The 18,571-nt window shown below is 47.6% G+C and overlaps 1 protein-coding gene across 1 annotated transcript in view; it reads right to left on the bottom strand.

Annotated features, from left to right (window-relative positions):
- LOC126044671 (TGF-beta receptor type-2-like) overlaps positions 1-14,963 on the bottom strand; it is a 35,992-nt gene extending 21,029 nt beyond the window's left edge. Inside the window, exon 1 of the mRNA XM_049814707.1 lies at positions 14,796-14,963. Within this exon, the coding sequence (XP_049670664.1) occupies positions 14,796-14,853 (58 nt within the window). The 5' untranslated portion in view covers positions 14,854-14,963. The remainder of the gene's footprint in view (positions 1-14,795) is intronic.
- Between the last annotated feature and the right edge of the window lie 3,608 nt (positions 14,964-18,571).

The raw sequence follows: 18,571 nt of genomic DNA, 5'->3' as shown, positions 1-18,571 counted from the left end.
CACCTGGGTGAGCCCCGGCTCCCTGGCAAGTCCTTCGTCCGCCGCCGAGTTTAGGATTAGTCTTTGCCTTGGGCTTTCATCCCTGGCTAATGACATGACTACACAGTAACAGAGCCTCTCATAAAATTATTATGAGAACAACAAATTCCTTCCCTATTATATACAGTACTTGTTTCTAAGATTAAAACAACATCAGGGCTGATGGGCTCTGCTCTCTTGTTGACCCGTGTGAGAACACCAGGGCTTTGGTGTTCTCCATTGGCAGGTTACTCCTGAGCTGCCTCCTCCATGAAGCAACCACCACTGCCACGGATGGGCTACGTCACGGTCATTCCTATGTCCCTGATTTCCAGGAGATCCTGTGCAGGGTCAGAAGTCCCCATCGCAATTGTCCAGCATGACCGGTGTAACAGAGATCCCAGATTTCCCACAGTCAGCTCCAGCTTGATCTACATCTGATCTGGTGTAAAGCACCTGGTCTCACTGTGGCATCCCACAGTGCTGCAGGCTCTCCCCAGAACTGGTGTGTTCTTTTATTTCGGGTGCAGCTTGGCTTCCTCCAGCATAGTTCTGTTCTCCAGTGGTGGGATCTGGTGCTACTTTCAGCTGCTGAACCAAAGAGGTTTTTAGTATTGGGCCGCTCTTCTCCATCCATGTGTTTTACAAACACCGTATCTTCATAGGAGAGGTAGAGCAGACCAAACGGAGCTGAAAAAACTTATTATCGTCTTTTCGCCCCTGCAAGACACAAGCCCCCGGCTCCCCCAGGAAACCCAGCAGCGCTCAGGCTGCGTTCAGTTCAGAGGACCAGGCTGTGCCCTCAGGTATGCGGTCCCACATCATCCTGCATAATATATACTGTACTTGGCAGAGTACAGTATGGAGCAAGGAATGAGCCAGTAATGTTTCCTGGTGAATAAAAAAGGACTGATTTTGATTGCATTAGACATCAGCGCTTCCCAGTGCCAAAAAGACATGCAGTATACATTTCTGGTTTCCTTGGACCTTCTTCAAACAGGCTGGTAACCGACTTATTCCACCACTTATTTTTCCTTTGTGAAAATATCCCTTTAAATTAAGTGTTTAGCAAATACTGCTTAGTCCCATTACAAAGTAAATTGGGTATGGATCGTACCAGCAGACTTCTCCAATCTCTTTCAGATGCTTAAATTACATCATGATCTAACTTCACCCCAGGGAGAGACGAGCTCTGTAGAATATTGTCTGTCCTTCTGCTTTGGTAATCTCTGGTATTTCTTGGGTACCTTTTGCAAGTTATCTACAGGTCAGTGCAATGACTCTGCTTTTGGAGCACTGGGATGCTTCATACAGAGGTACCCCAGGGTCACGCCCCAAAAAAGCCGGCACCGGCCAGGTGAGCTGGAGCACCGGGACCAGCGAGGTGATGCCCCGCACTCGGTGGGGCGGATTTGGCCGGAGCGGTTTCTCTTTGATTTCAGTCGGTTGATGTCTGTGCCTGCAGGCGAGGACAGGGGGAGCGTGCCTGAGCCCAACACTCCTCCATCTGCCCTCGGAGCCGCTTGTCTCCTCCATCCACCGCGACAGCCCGCCCTGCTCACGGCCAAGGCACTGAAATCGGGCAGTGCCAGGGACCCTTCTCCTGCGCCCGCAGCAAGAGGCTTCCCCTCCAGGAGATGTCAAGTTTCCTGCCCCAGATGTCACTTGCTGTCCCCCACAGCTGCTTCTGCTGGGACCACCCGTCCTCCACCCCTCTGGGCCCTTCTTTGGGTCCCTGAGGTCTGGGTGCTGGTGCAGGGTCCGGCCGGTGTCCATGTCCACCGCCCGGGCGGGCTGGCAGGGAGCAGGCGTGCTGCCGCGGGACGGCTGGGCCGGCGGGGACGCCCGCGATGGAAGGGCTGCACGGGCAATTATCTGCCATATTGTGCTCTCGCTTGTGTTTAAAAACAACAACAGCTCAACTGACTCATAGATCCTACGGCCTCTGAGTCATTTTTTATTTCTGGATTTCACTGCTCTGCCCTTTGCAATGAAGGGAGTTGCATGCGCGCGCGCGCGCACACACACACATCAAGTTCACATTCGTTTTTCCCCTATAAAAACAAAACGATTTCCATACCGTTAATGAAACAGAAATGATTTGACTTCGCGTACCCTGGCTTTTATTTTCCATTGTATAAACTCTGCAGATGAAATAATGATGGTTGTAAAGTAAACCTTTCTCCTTTTTTTTTTTTTTTTTTTTTTTTTCCTTTCCCTTTCCAGGCAGCCTCTTTTCGAAATAGCAATAGGGAGTCACTTACAGACTTGGCTTGTGCTGAGCCTGTAGTAATTAACCCCTTCGTCCCTAGCTTTTCCTCTGCTGGTATTCAACCGCAGCGTGGGTGAAGGCGGCAGCAGATCTCCCCTGGGACTAAAAGCAGAGCGGGGGAGTGGAGCAGGCAGGGAAATGTGGGAAAGGAGGAGAAGAGCTGGTCAGTGCAAAGCAGTGGAGTGTGCCTGGGGCCACGCACCCACGGGTTGGACAGTTTTCCTGGGAGAGCTGGGGCTGGCACTGCAGAGCCAGAGGTACCTGCCGTCTTCCTGCACACCCCATTTTTTTGGGTGCGAGTCAGCACCACTGCTTTGTGTTTAGCCTGACAGCCCCATCCTGGGTTGTCTCCCTTCCTTCTCGCTCCCTTGGGGACCACCGGTGCTGACGTCTCAACGAAATGTCCTCTCTCCTCCACGGCACCACTGTGGAAATAGTCTGCGGTAAATAATTTAATCACCAAATCTTGCTCTTTCTGTTTACAGGGCCGTTATGATTTTATGAAGTACTCAGAGGAAAATTAATAGGGTGAAGTAATACCTTACACAAGCAGCAGATACAGCTGGAGCTGGGCGCGTAAGCACGTGCCTGCCTTGCCCTGCGGGACAGGGTGAGCTGCCCTCCCTGCGGGAGCGTGAGCTCTGCTTTTTGATATAGCCTTACCATTACACATGGTCTGCCCAGGCAATCTGCCTGTCTTCAAGGCTTCTAAACGTGCCACAAGCATTTTTCCTAATTGCATCTGTCATGCAGCGGCACAACCCTGCATCCCCCCAGCAACCAGTTCAGATGCTTCGCCGATGCCTGGCCCGGGCGGGTTAGTGACACCGGCCGAGATACTGTTACTCTTCCCAGAATGGGTGATGTGTTTTATATTATTTCTCTTGGATTTATTAAGCATTATGTAACTGGCTAACCAATCCCGCATGCGACGCAATCGCGGCTGATTTCATGTCAGTGGAAAGTAAACAAAAAAAAATGTTCTGAAGTGGCTGAACTGAAATTCATTTCCACATGCAAAGCAATTCCTGGAGGATCTTCCCCATCTCCACGCGGCTACTCTGCATCCAAGCTCTCATGCAACCCATTAGAAAAGAGTTATGGAAAAACTGCATGTTGTACATGACAGGGTGTTACGAGAAAATCCTCTCTCTTTACTCCCTGCATGAAATTATTAAGATAAAGTTTCTTTTACTTTATTATTTTTAAGCATCTTTGTGGATTTCTGCTGCTCCTTGAAACATGTTACGCTTGCGTATTGTTTGTCTTTTAGCTGGAGAACTCCTTCAAACGTGAAAATTACTCGCCAAAGAAAGTTTGGCATTAAAGTTTGAAAAACAAAGCAAGCCAGCCCTGCAATGCTGAGGTCCCGAAGCCCAGCAGGACCCGAAACAGCGCGACGGGGAGGATGTTCTGCCCTTGCTCAGCTTTGGAAGGACTGTAAGTACCAGGTGAGGCAAAAACTATACCCCCATTAGACTCTGGACTCAAGCTCTTCCAGCAGCACTCTTCTTTCTGGTGTTACAGACAGCGTCCTTCCCATTAACATCGGTTTTGCACCCTGAGACGCTGAGCTGAGGATGGAGGAATAAGGAATGGATGGAACACAGACCTAGTGGCCCTGTGCCATTTTGTTTGTTTTTCTCAGTGTCTTTGAAAATGAAAATGTTGTATTTCTGAGTCCATTTCGCCGATGCACTTAACCTTCACTGAAACATCAGTAAAGCCAGTGGTTGGGGGATGCCCATTTGCATGTTATTTGCATTATTTTGCAGGGAGCCCCTAAGGCACCCAAGCACCTGCTTCATCCGGGCAAGTAGTTAAGCTGAACTGCTGAGTTAGTCCCGGCTGGGCTGATGGATCATGTAACAGCATTTGCCACTTGCCAGGCTGCAATTTGAACACAAAGGTGGCACCGCGCTGTGATCCCAGGGGCAGACGAGGGGTTGTAAAGGGGCAGGGCAGGACAGGCCTGAAGGCAGTGCTGGTGGGCAAGTTCACAGCTCCGCGTGGGTGTCACCACTGCACCCAGCCTTGTGCCGACTCACTAGATGAGCAAAGTTAACCTAAAACCAGGAGGGAACCCACGAGTTAGGGTTTTGTCTGCTGTTCTGGAGGCTCACGTATCCCCTCGGGAGGTAAGCAGGGATGCCCCACATCCTTCATTGAAAAGGTGGCCCGAGGGAGGGCTGAAGGTTAGCTCAGGAGTCCCTCAAGTCACACAGGACAGCAGCTTAACACAGGGGTTTTTTTTCACTCCCCAAGTGCCGAGTGTGTGCTGGCTGTTGCGGGTTGCTGTGTAATTACGGCTGGTACCTCCAGAGCTGTTACCACGCCAGGCAAAAACTGCCCTGGCAGACAAAAGCAGTTGTGAGTTTGCCTGGTAATAACTGTACTTATCCCATTAGGCATTCGGCGGCTGCTGGTTAAGTACTGGGCTATGAAAGTCAAACGTGAGGAGATATGACGGAAACCAAGGCTCATGGCCAACCTGTGTCTGAAAGTACCACACAAGATCTTGGCTGGCAACAAGTCCCTTCCATTGCACTTGCTACCCCCATTCCTTTCTCTTTCATATCTTTTGCTGTCCTTCCTACCCATGTGTGGGATTGGAAAAGCCCTAAGAGAGCAACACAAGCCAGCAGCACAGCCTGAACGACAAGTTTGGGGTCCGGGAGGGGGAAAAAACCCCACAGCCGAGGGTCAGCCCAAGTCAAAACCATATATACACCCAGTCCCGTGTGGTTACCTCCACCAGCATCACACCATGACCCCACCACCACAGAAACTCCCACCAGCCCAGACGGCGCGCGAAGGGAACGTGCCGTTTCTCTTCATCGGACGGAAAGCAGAGCAATTTATTCAGGGTCTGGGGAGGGGGGAAAACCACTGAGTACAATGTTCATAAGCAATTTTAGCAGCTCTGCCAGTGCCTCTGCTTATCTGGGGCTTTGCAGGGTAAAGCAATGCATTAGCATACGCCACGGCATGGAGTGCATAGGCTGCTAGTGGGGTTTGCAGAGGGCTAAGCTAGCACGTCCCCTGTGGAAAGTGCCTTCTGATGATTTGGGATTCGCATGCCATGTTTTCAGAGGGCTCTGACATTTCAGCCCTGTGAAGAGCACTTTGCAGTGGTCTGGTTTTGACTAAATCCTGGTCTTAAAAATGAGTCCCTTCTTCCCACCTCCCACGCTGCTTGGGAGAAGGAGTCACAGCCTGGGCACGCACGGGTGGTTTGAGCTCATCTTGTCCCAGGTCACTGAAGAAATTGCTGAGGATTTAACAGCACTTGCAGGTCTGGGAGCTGAACAGCAGAAGGTAAGAGTCGACCAACTCCACAATGCTGTTGCCATCATTTTTGTTGCTCTTGTTTCTCCAGAGCTACCAACAGTCTATCCTATATCCTATTTAACTGCAGCTTCTGCATCTCATTCTCAGGAAGATGCAGTGGAGATGAGTCCCCCTCTCTACATAGAAAAAGCAGCAGCAATGAACCTAACAGCAAAAGCAAGTGAGCTGCCAGTTGGTTGCAGACATTGCTCTGTCTTAACTACTGCAATTCAAGTAAAACTACTGCACAGCAGGTTTGTTTTTTTTTTTTTTACTATTATCATCATATTATACTCTGGAATTCAGTTTTGTGTATATTTTTCAGGCTCTGCAGGAATCCTGGATCTCTGTGAATAGATGGAATTGAAATTTAAAGATATCGTCCAAATAGGTAAACATGTCAGAAACATTATCTGGGTCACATTTGGGCAACAGGATTTGCTCTGTTTTAAGTGCAAATGGTTTACTGATGATTTAGATGAACTTCCTGAGGAGTGTTTGAAATTCCTGGCACACACGTTCAATTTACCATCTGCTAGAAGGGCTTTGATGAGCCCACAAAGAGATGTTAGTCTGGAGCTGCTCTTCATCTCTCAGGTGGAATTTTTGTGATTGACTAGTTTGTATTTTTTTGTGTTCGTATTATTCCGATTCCCGAGGAGAAGCGGGGCTTGCAAGGGACTGTGCGATGAGCTGCCGGGGCAGAGATGTGCTGTTAACTCTCCGTCAGTGTGTTGTCATCAAGTCGTTCTAGCACTGCTCGTTCTTTATGTCTGCTAAAATTATTACATAGAGTCGAGTTTTGCCCTCATTTAGGCTGGATCGAACAGTAATTAAGTAATTTATGCTGTCAGAGGGACTTGAGCTTGAGGCTAGCCTGGATTACAGACGCTAAAAACTTTCTCACTTCTAGTGTCCCACATTTAGCATATAAATAGATGGTGTGTTCTTGTCTTTCATTTCTTGATGTCTTAAAAAAAAAAAAAATCTTTTAAGGAGCTTGTGTTGTAACCTCCCCAAAAGCACTGCCCAATAGGGTTGAATTCAACTTGAATATCTTCCATTCTTCTAAAGCAGAAGAGAGCTATGGCAGGAGGGCAGAGGGAGCAGGTTTTTGGAAAAGAATTTTTGCAGGAATGGAACCAAGAGTCCCGTTGACAGGGCCCGAAGTGTTTTTTCTCCGCACGTGAAAGTAACAGGAGCTTGCGTGTCTGTGTGATGCCTCTCAAGAGATCCCTCTTGCAGGAGGAGAGGGTTCCCGCAGGTCCCAGCCCTTGGGCAGAGCTGCAACACAGCTCCGGGGAACCTCGGCAGCTGGAGAGGACAAGGTGCGGGGGGCAAAGCTGCTCCTCCAGCATGGAGGAACAGCCAAAGAGGGGAATGTTCTCTGTTCACCATCTCCCACTCCGAGATCTCATCATTTTGCAGGAGCGCATTGCCTTTTCAACTCAGGGTCCTGCCCCGGGATACCTGCTGAAACATGCTACGGTCTGGCTATCACTGAGCAATACTTCTGCCCAAGAGCTACCTCCCAAGCCGCAGCCTGTTGCAGAGGTAATAGCCCTGGCAAGGGTGAAAGAAAAGCTTGGCCGCTTGTGACGCTATTCTACAAAGAGGTGAGCGCGGGGCAAACATGCAAAACCAGAGTAAATGTGTGCTGAGGAGACTTCACCCCCAAGCAAATGGCCTCTGCCTCTGGCGGGAATGTCTGCGACCATTTTCTACCGCTGAGTGCCTTCTGACATATTAAAGACATGGCAGGAACTGAGCTCCCAGGGGATCCATTGGTCTTATTTCTGTGGACACTTGTACCCTGGGTCTATTTGAAGAAGGATGATTCATTCAACTGCTTGTTGCTTATGGCTCTGTGTGTCACTTCCCATTGTAAGAAGAAGGGTCTTGTTTGCTATCGTGGACTGGTTGGGGCTAATTTTGGGATAGACCTAGCGTGGAAAAAATGCTTTATGCAGCAAGACAGCAGCTGATTCAGTTTCTTCCATGCTGGATGCTGGTGTTTAGAGTCTCCCAAGCCGGCAGTTTTATCAGGTAACATCAGACAGATGTTCCTCATCGTGTCCCAGCTGCGTTGACTGGCGACCTGCTCTGTCAAACACTTGTCAGGGGACACAGGCATTCATTCTGCATAGGTGGCATTTTATTAAACGATCCCCCTGAAAAGAGCGATGGATCTTTTTAAAGAAATATCTGTACCGGTATTAATTGTAAAGACGCCAGAAGCGCTTGTAGTCAGGGCACTCCCAAGAACCATTCCTGGGAAGGGGTCTGAGTTCCTGATTTTGCAGGAAGAGAGAAGAAATTCTTCTCTGGATTTCCAGTGCCAGGCACGGTATGAATTCACTTTGGTAGTATCGCCTTGCTGATGGGGTGCATGGTGCCCCAAGGCGATGCAGGACACAGTCAAGCCTTCTGGTTTGGGATGGCTGCAGTGAGAAGGGATCAGTATCAAAATCTCAGGGTTTTGCATTGTTGATCTAAGGAAAAGGCCCCTCTTAGTGGTGTAACAACCAGCAGGCCAGGAACTTCAGCAGACGTCTCTGAGCCTCCCAGAATCAAAGATATAAAAAAAGTATGTTGTTCCCAGAGGGAGTACCCTCACAGGGGTGTTGGGGGAACTGAAAAGATTAGGAGATGCTCAGATATTGGGGCAAGAAGATGCCTTATCAATGATCGAATCTCATCAGTCGGTGTCGCCTCAGGCGATTTCTTCAGGGCTCAGCTGTGCCTGGACCCCAGACCAGGGCAATAAGCCAGCCCTGTTGCAGAATGCCGTGCTCGCGCTGGTTCTAGTTGCTGGGACAAGCTCATCAGCACTGCTTTGCATGCAGGGCATGTATTAGGGTGTGATGGTCCCTGGTGCATGCACTCTCTGGCTCCCAGGCATGGCCATCATATGCTGCAAGGGAAGGACAACAGCTCTTTGCAGGCTGAGTGAAGGGAGGTAGAAGTTTCCTTCAGACGCCTTCAGGCCTCATCAGCGCTGACTCTGGAGCCAGGGTGGAAGCTGCTGGGGATGGTTTTCTTTGGACCTCTGCTCACCCAGAAGAGCTAGAGTTTCGGACCCAGCAGAAAGTAAACAACATGGAGCTAAAGGGAACGTCTCCACCCGCAGCGTGGTAAGGTGAGAGGTCTTGCTGCAGGGAGCATGTCCAGTATGATGCTGCTTCAGCTGCTTCTTTGAGAGTCGTGGCCCAAGTCGTGGGTTGAACTGGTAGGCAGGACTCTGCAAAGTGACACCCAGCAGCTGCCACCGCTGGAGCTGCGCATCAGCTCCTCATTACAGCAAATCACACACTGGAAATGTTGAAAACGTCTTTTTTTTTTTTTTTTTTTTTTTTAGTTTAGTTTAATCTTGAATCCAGATGTAAATAATCCTGTCTAGTCAAGGGTAACACTTGAGTTGAGATATATCCTCAGAGCTGCTAGAATCCAAGTGGGCAATAGCCCTCCATCCTGCAGTGTAGAGCTGGATACATTAATTGCCCCAACGCCAAGATGCATATGCTATAGTATAAATCAGCTGTCATTTGTCAGGCGTGTTCCTGGCTTATCAATGGGAAGCAAAACACTGCAATGGAACAGCTCCATGAAAGGGTAAGTCCTGGAGCGGCGTAATTGGTGGGAGCATGGCCTGCAGAGGGGATTGCACGATAAGCAGGCTCTCCCACTTCTCCTAAAACCTTGACAGCTACCAGCAGCTGGCAGGAGAGTTTCAGCCCTACATGGGCTGTAACAAAAAGATGAACCAACTGACAAACAAGAAATATGACTCTGATGGATGTTACAGATCCTTTCCAGAGCCGGGATCACAATGGTCATCTCTGAATTCAGGGATGTGCATGCGAGCAGGGCCAAGACAGCTTTCAGCCACCCCTTCATTTCCCCCCGAAGATCCCTAAGGAAATGTTATCCCACAGTTGGGGTCCAGCACGGAGATAATGTAGCTGTAATCCACAGGTTCGATAAGGCAGGCAGCCATCAGTGGTGTTATCTCCCCTCTACGTGGAGGCCCCTTCCAGCGCGAGGCTTTCACTTGGCACACAGCGCTAAACACTGGATGTGGAAAGAGCAAAGTGTGTGGGAGCTGCTGATTTTGTCTCCTTGGTGGGACTGTTTTTTTTTAATAAAAAGATCAGATGTTGCGCTTCCTTGAAAACATGACAATCTATGGGAGAGTTCATGAGTTTATGGCAAGTTGCAACACTGTGGAGCCTGGCTGAAAGCAAATGTTATTGCAAAGAGTTATCACTAAGGGGAGAGGAAAATAATGTCCCGAGGAAATAAACTCGACAGAGCAGAACGTGGAACAATATAAAGCTGTGGAGGACAGGCAGTAGAGTTGAATACTTTCTCAGAATAAAAGCCCCCAGTCACCTGTTTTTAATGCCAATGTTTGCTTTCTGCATATTCGGTGAATATGTGGGATACATCTGTTCAGGACTCCATCTCTAATGGGAGTAACAAGTATCATGATTGCAGCTGGCTGAACTTTTTTACTACTAGTACACAAAAATGTCTTTGTGACCATCATTGAATAGTGATAATACCAGTAAAACACCAGTAAAAAAAATCAGCTTTTTTTTTTTTTTTTTTAGAAAACAATGTGTTTTAATTTCAAGTTCCATGGAATTATACTTCAAAAATGACTTTCCTCCACAAAGGCCCCTGCCTAAAATACAGATCTGAGCTGCTTTAATGATGATCAGCCTGTCTCAAGTCTGAGCAAAGCTGGAGATGCAAGGGGAGAGGAAATGCCTGCTTTCATAAATCTGACATAGCTGTACACTGCCAGCTTTCTTAGCCTTCAGCTAGTCTAACTTACACCAAGGGCTGAAACTGTATAATCAGGTTTGGAGAAGTGTAAAGGTGAATTCAAAATAATCCATCACTTTCCTTGCTGAGTGTCATGCCACTCGCAACGCTGCAGAGGTTTTGCACTGTCAGGGTTTTTTCTTGTGCTTTCCCCTTTTATTTCCTAACTGGAGAATTTGTTGCAACTTTGTTCTTATTTAGGCTTGTTGGTAGGATGTGCAGGTTTCTCCTTCAGGCAGTGGGATGCTGCGCCTGCTCCCAACCCAGCTCCCTACCCCCAGCCAGCGTGGGGCCCTTGCAGCACCTTGGTTTGTTTTGAGGGTGATGATAATTTCTTCCTTGGTGTTTTGGCTGTCTTAAAACAACACCAAAGCAAAATATGATGCTACTTGAGAAGGATTGTCGTAACCAACCCTGCAGCCATGTGTCCCGAGCCCGGCAGCACCCACCTCCCTAGTCTGGGAGGTCTGCTCTGCCGCTACAGCTCAGCCTTGGACCTGCAAAGCCCCTTTCTGCAAATGGATTTATTTGCCAGTGAAACGGAGGGTGACTCTTCCTTCATCCTCTTCCTTCCCTCGTCCTCTCACCAGCTCAGTTTTCACTCCTTGTTCCTGAATTGTGTGTGCATTGGTGTTGGGGTGCAATCCCAATAGCTCCCCTGCCTGAGGAGCAGGCTGGCATTTTGGTGGCAGTACGACTGGTTTTAGCTCTGGTGACCTTAGAAATAAGAGGCCAACTTCTTGAGTGAGCTGCCTGAGGAGCCTGGGATAGGTCAGAGATTTCTTGAGCAGATCAAAAGCCAGAGATGTTTTTCTGACAGCCCTGGAGCTCCCTGTCATGATTTATGAATTATATACTCTCTATATATTTAGCTGAAGAGGCTCACTGGGGGAACAGGGGCTGGTTTTGCAAGCAGAAAAGAGCATGTGGTTTCAAAGAGCCACCACCTACCAAGAGATACCCCCTCAAATGCGCTATCTGCAGAGCCATCAAAGTGCCTTGAGGTACAGTGGCAAAGGGAGCCCAGGACACTCAGAGCAAAACATGTCAGGATATTTTAGAGGGCTAGCATTTTAGTGCAAGACCGAGTTATCGGGAAGCGGACCCAAAGCCCAGGAACTGGGAGCTCTGGACTCAGGGTAGCAGACCTGCAACCTTCCCTTGTTTCACAAATCCTCTTTCTCTTTCTTTGGAGCTTCAGCAGATCCCATGGGGTAGGGCTCACCCTTGGTAAGTGCTACGCCCCCTGGCAGATTTTGAGTTTCTTGTCCTCATTTGGAGGTTGGATGCCCAAAGGCACTCTGCTGGGCTCCTGGGGCTCTTCATGCCCCGACAGCTGTCCTCACACCAGTGACACTTAGCTCATGTTCTTGAGGTTGTCTCAATAGCTCAGAGAGTTGTGGTGCTTTTCTCTCCTCTCCGTGAGACAAGATTTTGCTCAGCCCCATGTCTGCATGACCTGACCTGAGCCCTATTCTTGACAGACAAAGCATGAAGGAGACTTTCCCGATTCTGACACAAAACAGGGCAGGAAAACTCCTAATTATTAACTTTAAGGCCAGTGTGTTCCATGTGCACAATACAGTAATCCTGATATCAAGTCCATAGCTTCTGAATGGGTTATAGTTTACTGAGCGGATAGTCTTGCAGTCTTGAAGGCTTTGAGCAACAAAAAATCCACCACATCCTGAGCCTGAGTAATTACCTGCTGGAACAACTTTACCGTGTTGTGCTCTAACACAAAAGTGCCCGGTTTCAGCTTCCAGCATGTAAATCTTGGTTTTGCTCTGTCCCATAGAAGAAGCAGCCCTCTGCCAGAAAGCATCTCTCCAGGACCTGGTTATGGATGATGACTAGCTCACCTCCCAGCTCTCTCCTGGCCAAACTAAAGAAGGCTTTCAGTCCCCCCAATGTAAGACAGGTTTTCCAATCCTGAATGATCCCTGTATTTTTTTTTGTCCTGGGCTAGTTAAATCCAGAACTGTGCCAGCTCCCTGCCCTGGAAGGATTCCCTGCTCCCCTGTGTGAGGGTTTGTGTTAGCAGTGGTGCAACTGCAGCTGCTGTCTACACCTTCTGCTGAGAAAGCCATGTAAAAATGCTGCCCTCCAGCAGCCACTGCCACTGGGGAGAAGTTTAAGGGTAGATATTTTGAAGCCTCGCTAGGGCTGGCCAGGGAGAATTAGGGAAATCCAATAGCTGAAATTTCAGCAGTCTGTCAGACTACAGTCCTTTTTTCATAGAACCATAGAATGGTTTGGGTTGGAACAGACCTTAAAGATCATCTGGTTTGCCATCGTGTATGGACAAAAGCGGTCAGATGTGCTGCCTGATGACCGCTCACCCATGTTTGTTATTCAAGGGTTAGAGACAGGCAGTGCGGAGCACCAACTGGGGTCTCTGCTGCCCCGGTGTAAACTCCTAGGGGGAGCAGCAAAGTCCCTAAAGATGCTCAGCTGGAGTTATTCTGGGATACCCGAGATGCAGGTATGGGCCATGTTCTGTATGGCAAGTCTTAAATCTCTGTGCTGAGAGGAGCAACTTTGCTGCTGTCACCAAGCTAGCGCTGTCACTCTTTAAAGAGAGGCTGGATGAGCGGTGGGATTTGTTTCTTGAAGAACAGCTGAATGTGTATTTTCTGTCAATTTGGGGAACTTGCTGTTCCCTTCTCTCTTAATGTCAACGCAAAGTGGGCTCCCAGGGTACTTTTACTGTCTCAGAATGACTGTAGGGTCAGCCTCAACACTATATGCAAGAGAAGTGGACGTAGCCCCAGAAAACATATATCACTGTTGAGCTGAATCACAGAGAGCAAGCTTTGGCTTATTTTTTTTTCCCCATACGGAGGCAAATTTTGTCATCATATCACTCACGTAACCTTTCAGATGAACTTAGTAATCATGATATGTTTTGGTTTGGCTTCTTTCAGATTAAAACCTTGCCTTTCAGAAAAAGGAAACCATAAGTTAAATAACTCCAAAATTAGGTATTTCTGAAGGATAATTAGTGGTCTTCTTTCTTACCAGAAACAACCCAAGACTGTGCTTTAAATAATACCTTGTAGTAATTCCCTCAGTTCTGCTCCAAATGTGATTAATTTAGCAGGATGTTATCAGTAGAGCATCCTATATTTCAAACCACACTTTAGGGTATTATCTACAATAACGAATGTTATATATTGCCATAACTTTTTGAAAAATTACCCAGACCTTATGTCCTAAATCCCCCCGTCTGGGTCTTCTGTGCTTCAACAGTTGCACCAAGGCTTGTATTTGCCTACACCCAAATTACCATCCGATCCTATTCTTTCATTCCCTATTCCTGTAGATAGGGGGACCCATGTAAAATGAATGCAGATACAGATCCCTGCCCCCAGTTATTTCATTTGGATGCAAAAATACTGGAATTATAATCCTCCTTCTTCATCGCTTTGAGCAAAAAGCAATTTTAGTTGCATTGAAATTTCTGTAGTGAGGGGAATGCGTTTGTGTTTGTAAAAGAGTTCCCTGTAAAAAGTGCCATTGTTCATGAAAATATATAAATATATACTATATAGGGATATATGCATGTATACACATACCTAGGCACTGTATATACAGAAAGACACACACACATACTTAGGAGATGTGTATATAACACTCACTTATACACAAATCTATTCCCTGTTATGAAACAATCATCAAGATATAAACAAGAGAAGTTAAACCATGGATGGGCACATTTTCAAGTGCTGCTGGAGGGTTTTATCTACAGTATTGAAGAAGTGTTATCAAAACCTAAACAGGGCACTTATTACAAAGAAATCTTTACGTAAGTGCTGGAAAGGTTTGCTGAATAACCAGATGTTGTTGCAAAGACACTTCTCCTCCCCCCCCTCTCCCCACTTCTTTCCTTCTTTAATAGTTCGATTAATTCTGCGCATAAACCGGGGCTGATAAAAGTTCTAAGCCGCAAACTTCACCACATCTGGACACTGTCGAAGCCAGATCGTTCAGCGGTGCACTTCAGTTGCTTTTAATCTCCCTCAATAAAATAAAAACTTCCAACAAGTAATGCTGACCTATATATATTTTTCTGCTGTAAACACTGACATCTGCAAGCTGCTCCAAGCGAGCACACAGCACTTTCCACCAAGGCAATCGCTCGCCCTTCGCCGTAAGAGAAATACGCAGCTGATGGAGTTGTAGCAGTGTATTCTACTAAACTCTCAGCTATTTCCAATCCTCTGGCTAATTGCTGTCAGGGGAGAAATCAAAGATTAGCTATTTTGCTGAAGGAAGGAAAAATAAACGACCTCTTGGAGTATGTTGCTTAACGTTGTCTAACCAGAAACGTTTTTCTACTCACAGAAGGAGAGCAGCAGTAAGGAAAGCAGAAGCAGACCCGGTCTCCTCCAGTAACCCATTTTCTGGATCCTGCCAGCGACCAGAAGCCCGGCTTCACGGCGCTGACCAATTCATCTTCCCTCGGTGCAGCCAGTCTCCTGCGTTTCTGCTGTCAAGCCCGGAGCCCCGAGTTTGCAAGGCTCCCAGCTAGGCTTGCTGGGAAGGCGGATCCAGCCGCTAAAGCCCAGCTGTGTGTGGGGTCCGCCCAGGAACTGCAGTTTATGAACAAACTAAGCCCAACTCTCCTCTCGAAATATATACAAATATGGGAGGGGGGAGCCGGGGGAAGAAGCCTGGCTCGGAGGAAAAGAGTTCATTTTTTTTTTTTTTTTTTTTTTTTTTCCGATGACAACGCGGAGCTGCTCCAGCTCCGTACAGCCCAAGGATCTTTGAAGGGGACCTAATGTCTGCTGCATGCATCTAATCAAAAAGGCATGGGTACTCCTGCATGCCTCTTTCATCTGAATAAAACACGGAAGGTAACGCTTCAATATGTTGAGCTGCCATTGATTCTCTACTTTCTCCCCTCCTTTTAGAAATTAACTCTATCTTTTAAGTAAGCCTCAATGGGCTATATTTTTAATAGGGATAATTAGAAGTTTTAGGGCAGCTTTTTCAGAAAGACCACATCAATATGAGCTTAGCCTAAAGTAGGTGCTTTCGACCCATTAAAGCAGTGGGATTTAAACATATATGTTTTCCTGAATCAGGGCCTAAAATAATAACGTAGGGCATTTAAATAGCTGCTTTCTCCCCAAGATCTCAAACTGCTTTGCAAAAACTTGTAAGAAATATTATCCCACTTACAAATGGGAAACTGTGAAACGTAGCAGAAATCTGACTTGCCTTGGTTGTTAACGCAATCAGTCAGTGGCAAAAGGAGGAGTAAAATCCTCAAACTCTTGCCCTATGATCTACCCCAATCCTTCAGATTGCATTAAAATGATGATCAGTGTACTCGAGTGTGGCAGAGAAAGAGACGTTGTTGTTAAGGCTTTTTGCAGCCAAAATGCCTGCCCTAAGGTGAGGCTAATTTTTTATAGTTATTGATAAATATATCAATTGGTTTTTAATGCATACACAGCATTCTAACTCAGTGAATGTCCAGCTTTTTATTTGCCCATTTTACAATTCATCTGTTAGTTCATTAATCCGCATGTGGTAGATATAAGATGTATCTGTATATGCCTGTGCGTGTACCGGTAAGCATTTTGCTCTGTTGGACTTGAAGGTCCTTTCTTTGTATGAATCTTTCCTATAAACTGCACCCACTTCTTCTGTAAACTATTTATATAAACTATTCTGTTAGGGAGTTAAATAATGGTATCTCTTTTCCCTTCTTCTGTATTTGAAAAGGGAAAAGGGGAGGTGGTCGATGAGGCACAGACACAGCTGATAAGCATAAAGCGTGTCTCCTATGCCATGGCTCCACAAGCGTGCCTCTGCAGGGAGTTGCTTGGTCTGCTCCGACTTGCTTCAGCGTGCCCAGCTGCAAGCCAGCTTAGCCCGCCCTGCACGGAGAAATGGCTGTATGTCCCTGGGATAAGAGAGCAGAAAGCTAGGTGGGTGCCCTAAGGGAAGATACCACCTGGGGTACAGAGAACGTGTCTGGAAGGACGAGCCTAGAAAGGTTTGCCTGACCGGGGGAGCTGCCTCTTGCTCACGGCCCGGGAGGACATCGGCTCAAGTCCTAGGCAAGGTGCAACATTGCTCTCCCTCGCTTGGCTGTCTTTACATCAAACTGGGCGTCTTTCTATGGACTATGTAGTATTAATCAAGAAGAGATGGGTTGGCCTGGGTTGCAACAGCTGAGGTATGGCCTTTGAGGGCTAAAGACGAGCGAATGTTTAGCAAACTTTCAGAAAGACGTTATTTTCAAATAAGCGTATTGAAGCTGCTCTGTGCACAGTTGGGTGACCTGCCAACTCTCCTCTTTCTAATTCAGAGCATTTCAAAATGCCCGCAGATCACTCAGACTGCCGGTTGGATTTTCAGATGCGAGCCCTTCTGTGTGTTACAAGACAGCTGGATAAGGCTTGTGTTAGGAACGTCACAGATTATTCACGATCCATGGGAGCCCTCTTTAAAATCAGGAAGAATCCCCCGCTGCCTATGTAACTCGGAGAGAAATAATGTCCCCAGCAGGAGCCCGGAGGGGCTTTAAACAACGGTGGACATTGACAAAACACACTGTGTGACTTGGAAGTGCAAGGGAAGCAAGGGATATTATTTTTTTGTGGCAGAACCTGGGAAGGCAGCAGGAAGCCTGCACAACGTCCCTGCAGCCAGGGACCCTGAGCCACAGGAGCTGCGTTTTCAAAAAACCCAGGCAATCCCAAACAACTTCTGGGCCAAACCGAACCCTGTAGAATGCTTCATCCTATCTACAGAATAATCTTAGGGAGAGATTTGGGGCCAAAGCTCACTGAAATGAGAGGAAAGGCAGTAGCTGTCCCATGCGATGGCATCTTTACAAGGCAGTTGGGTTTCTACAGGAAACTCTGCAAGGGGAAGCTTTTGGGGAGCGATGTTCGTCCTGCTCTTCCTAAACAGCTGTACTTATTCCTAGACAATGTTAGACCCGCTGCTTGGTAAAACGTGGTGTCGTGGTGATATGGGCGAGGGTTTGCTTTCATAAACTGGCCACTGGGCTCTGCAGGCTGCTTTCTGCACAGAGGGGACCTGTGTGTTCAGCCCTTGCTGTATGTAAGATTGCACAGAGCTAGAGGTACCCTCCGGTAACCTGCATTTTCGGTCCGCTGACCTGAGGCTATTGTAAGCAAGGCTCATCTGCAAAATAGGAAGAATATGAGGCTGGGAGCTTGTTTCATTCCTAACACTATGGCGTGAGTCACCCCAGGTTGAGCGGGGAGCAACGCAGCATGTGCCCCACTGACCTGGGCTTGTCTCTGACCCACGGTGCTGTTCTGGAGCCCCTGCTTATTTTTCAGACCTTATCCAAGGAAAAAATGCAAACTAAAAATCCACCAAAGTTACTTAGGGAAAAGTGAGTAAGAACTCTGGGATTTAGCCTAAAGTGTCTAAACTCACATTACAGAGCTTTGCTTCCACAGGAGAACACAGTGACCTTTGGAGTAAGGCACTGGGGAGGAAGAAGAGATAAATGGTTATTTTTATTGTTGGCTTGTTTATTCCTTTTGGTGTAAATTCCCCTGCTCCTCTATTAGCGGTCTGGACAGCCTCATAACTCAAGACACACTGAAGGCTGGATTTAGGCTGAGGAACGTAAGGTCTCTGCAGGGTGATTTTTAAGTTGCATTGTGGGAGCAGTTTTCCCAAAGTTCTCGTTTAGGAGCTGAAAGATATTTACTAGAGAAGTAAAATAAAACTTTGGACACCTGAAACAATATAGCGTATATTTAAACGAAGGTCTCAAAGAGCCTGGGTTTCCACTGTGGGAGGCAAGGCTCTGCAATCAGTCAATAGACCTGAAGCTCCCAACATAGGCACTAAACACCCCTGTGCAGGGTAACATCATGATGGACATGTGCCAGACCGAGGTGGGTCAAGCCTCTTATTCTTCCCAGGGGCAAAGATCACCTTCGTGTGAGAGGGGATGTGAAGGGAGAGAAGGGGAAGAAGGGAACCACATAGCCATGCCCCAGGCAGTGCTAACGCAAGGGCCAACGCTCCCGAGCTTCCCTCGACCTCCTCCACACCCACTAGACCCCAGAGATCATAGCAGGGGCATTGGGTTTAAAATGACTGACTACGACA

Source organism: Accipiter gentilis, chromosome 1, assembly GCF_929443795.1.
Source record: "Accipiter gentilis chromosome 1, bAccGen1.1, whole genome shotgun sequence".
Classification (NCBI taxonomy): Eukaryota; Metazoa; Chordata; class Aves; order Accipitriformes; family Accipitridae; genus Astur; species Astur gentilis.
This window is presented reverse-complemented; position numbering and strand designations above follow the sequence as displayed.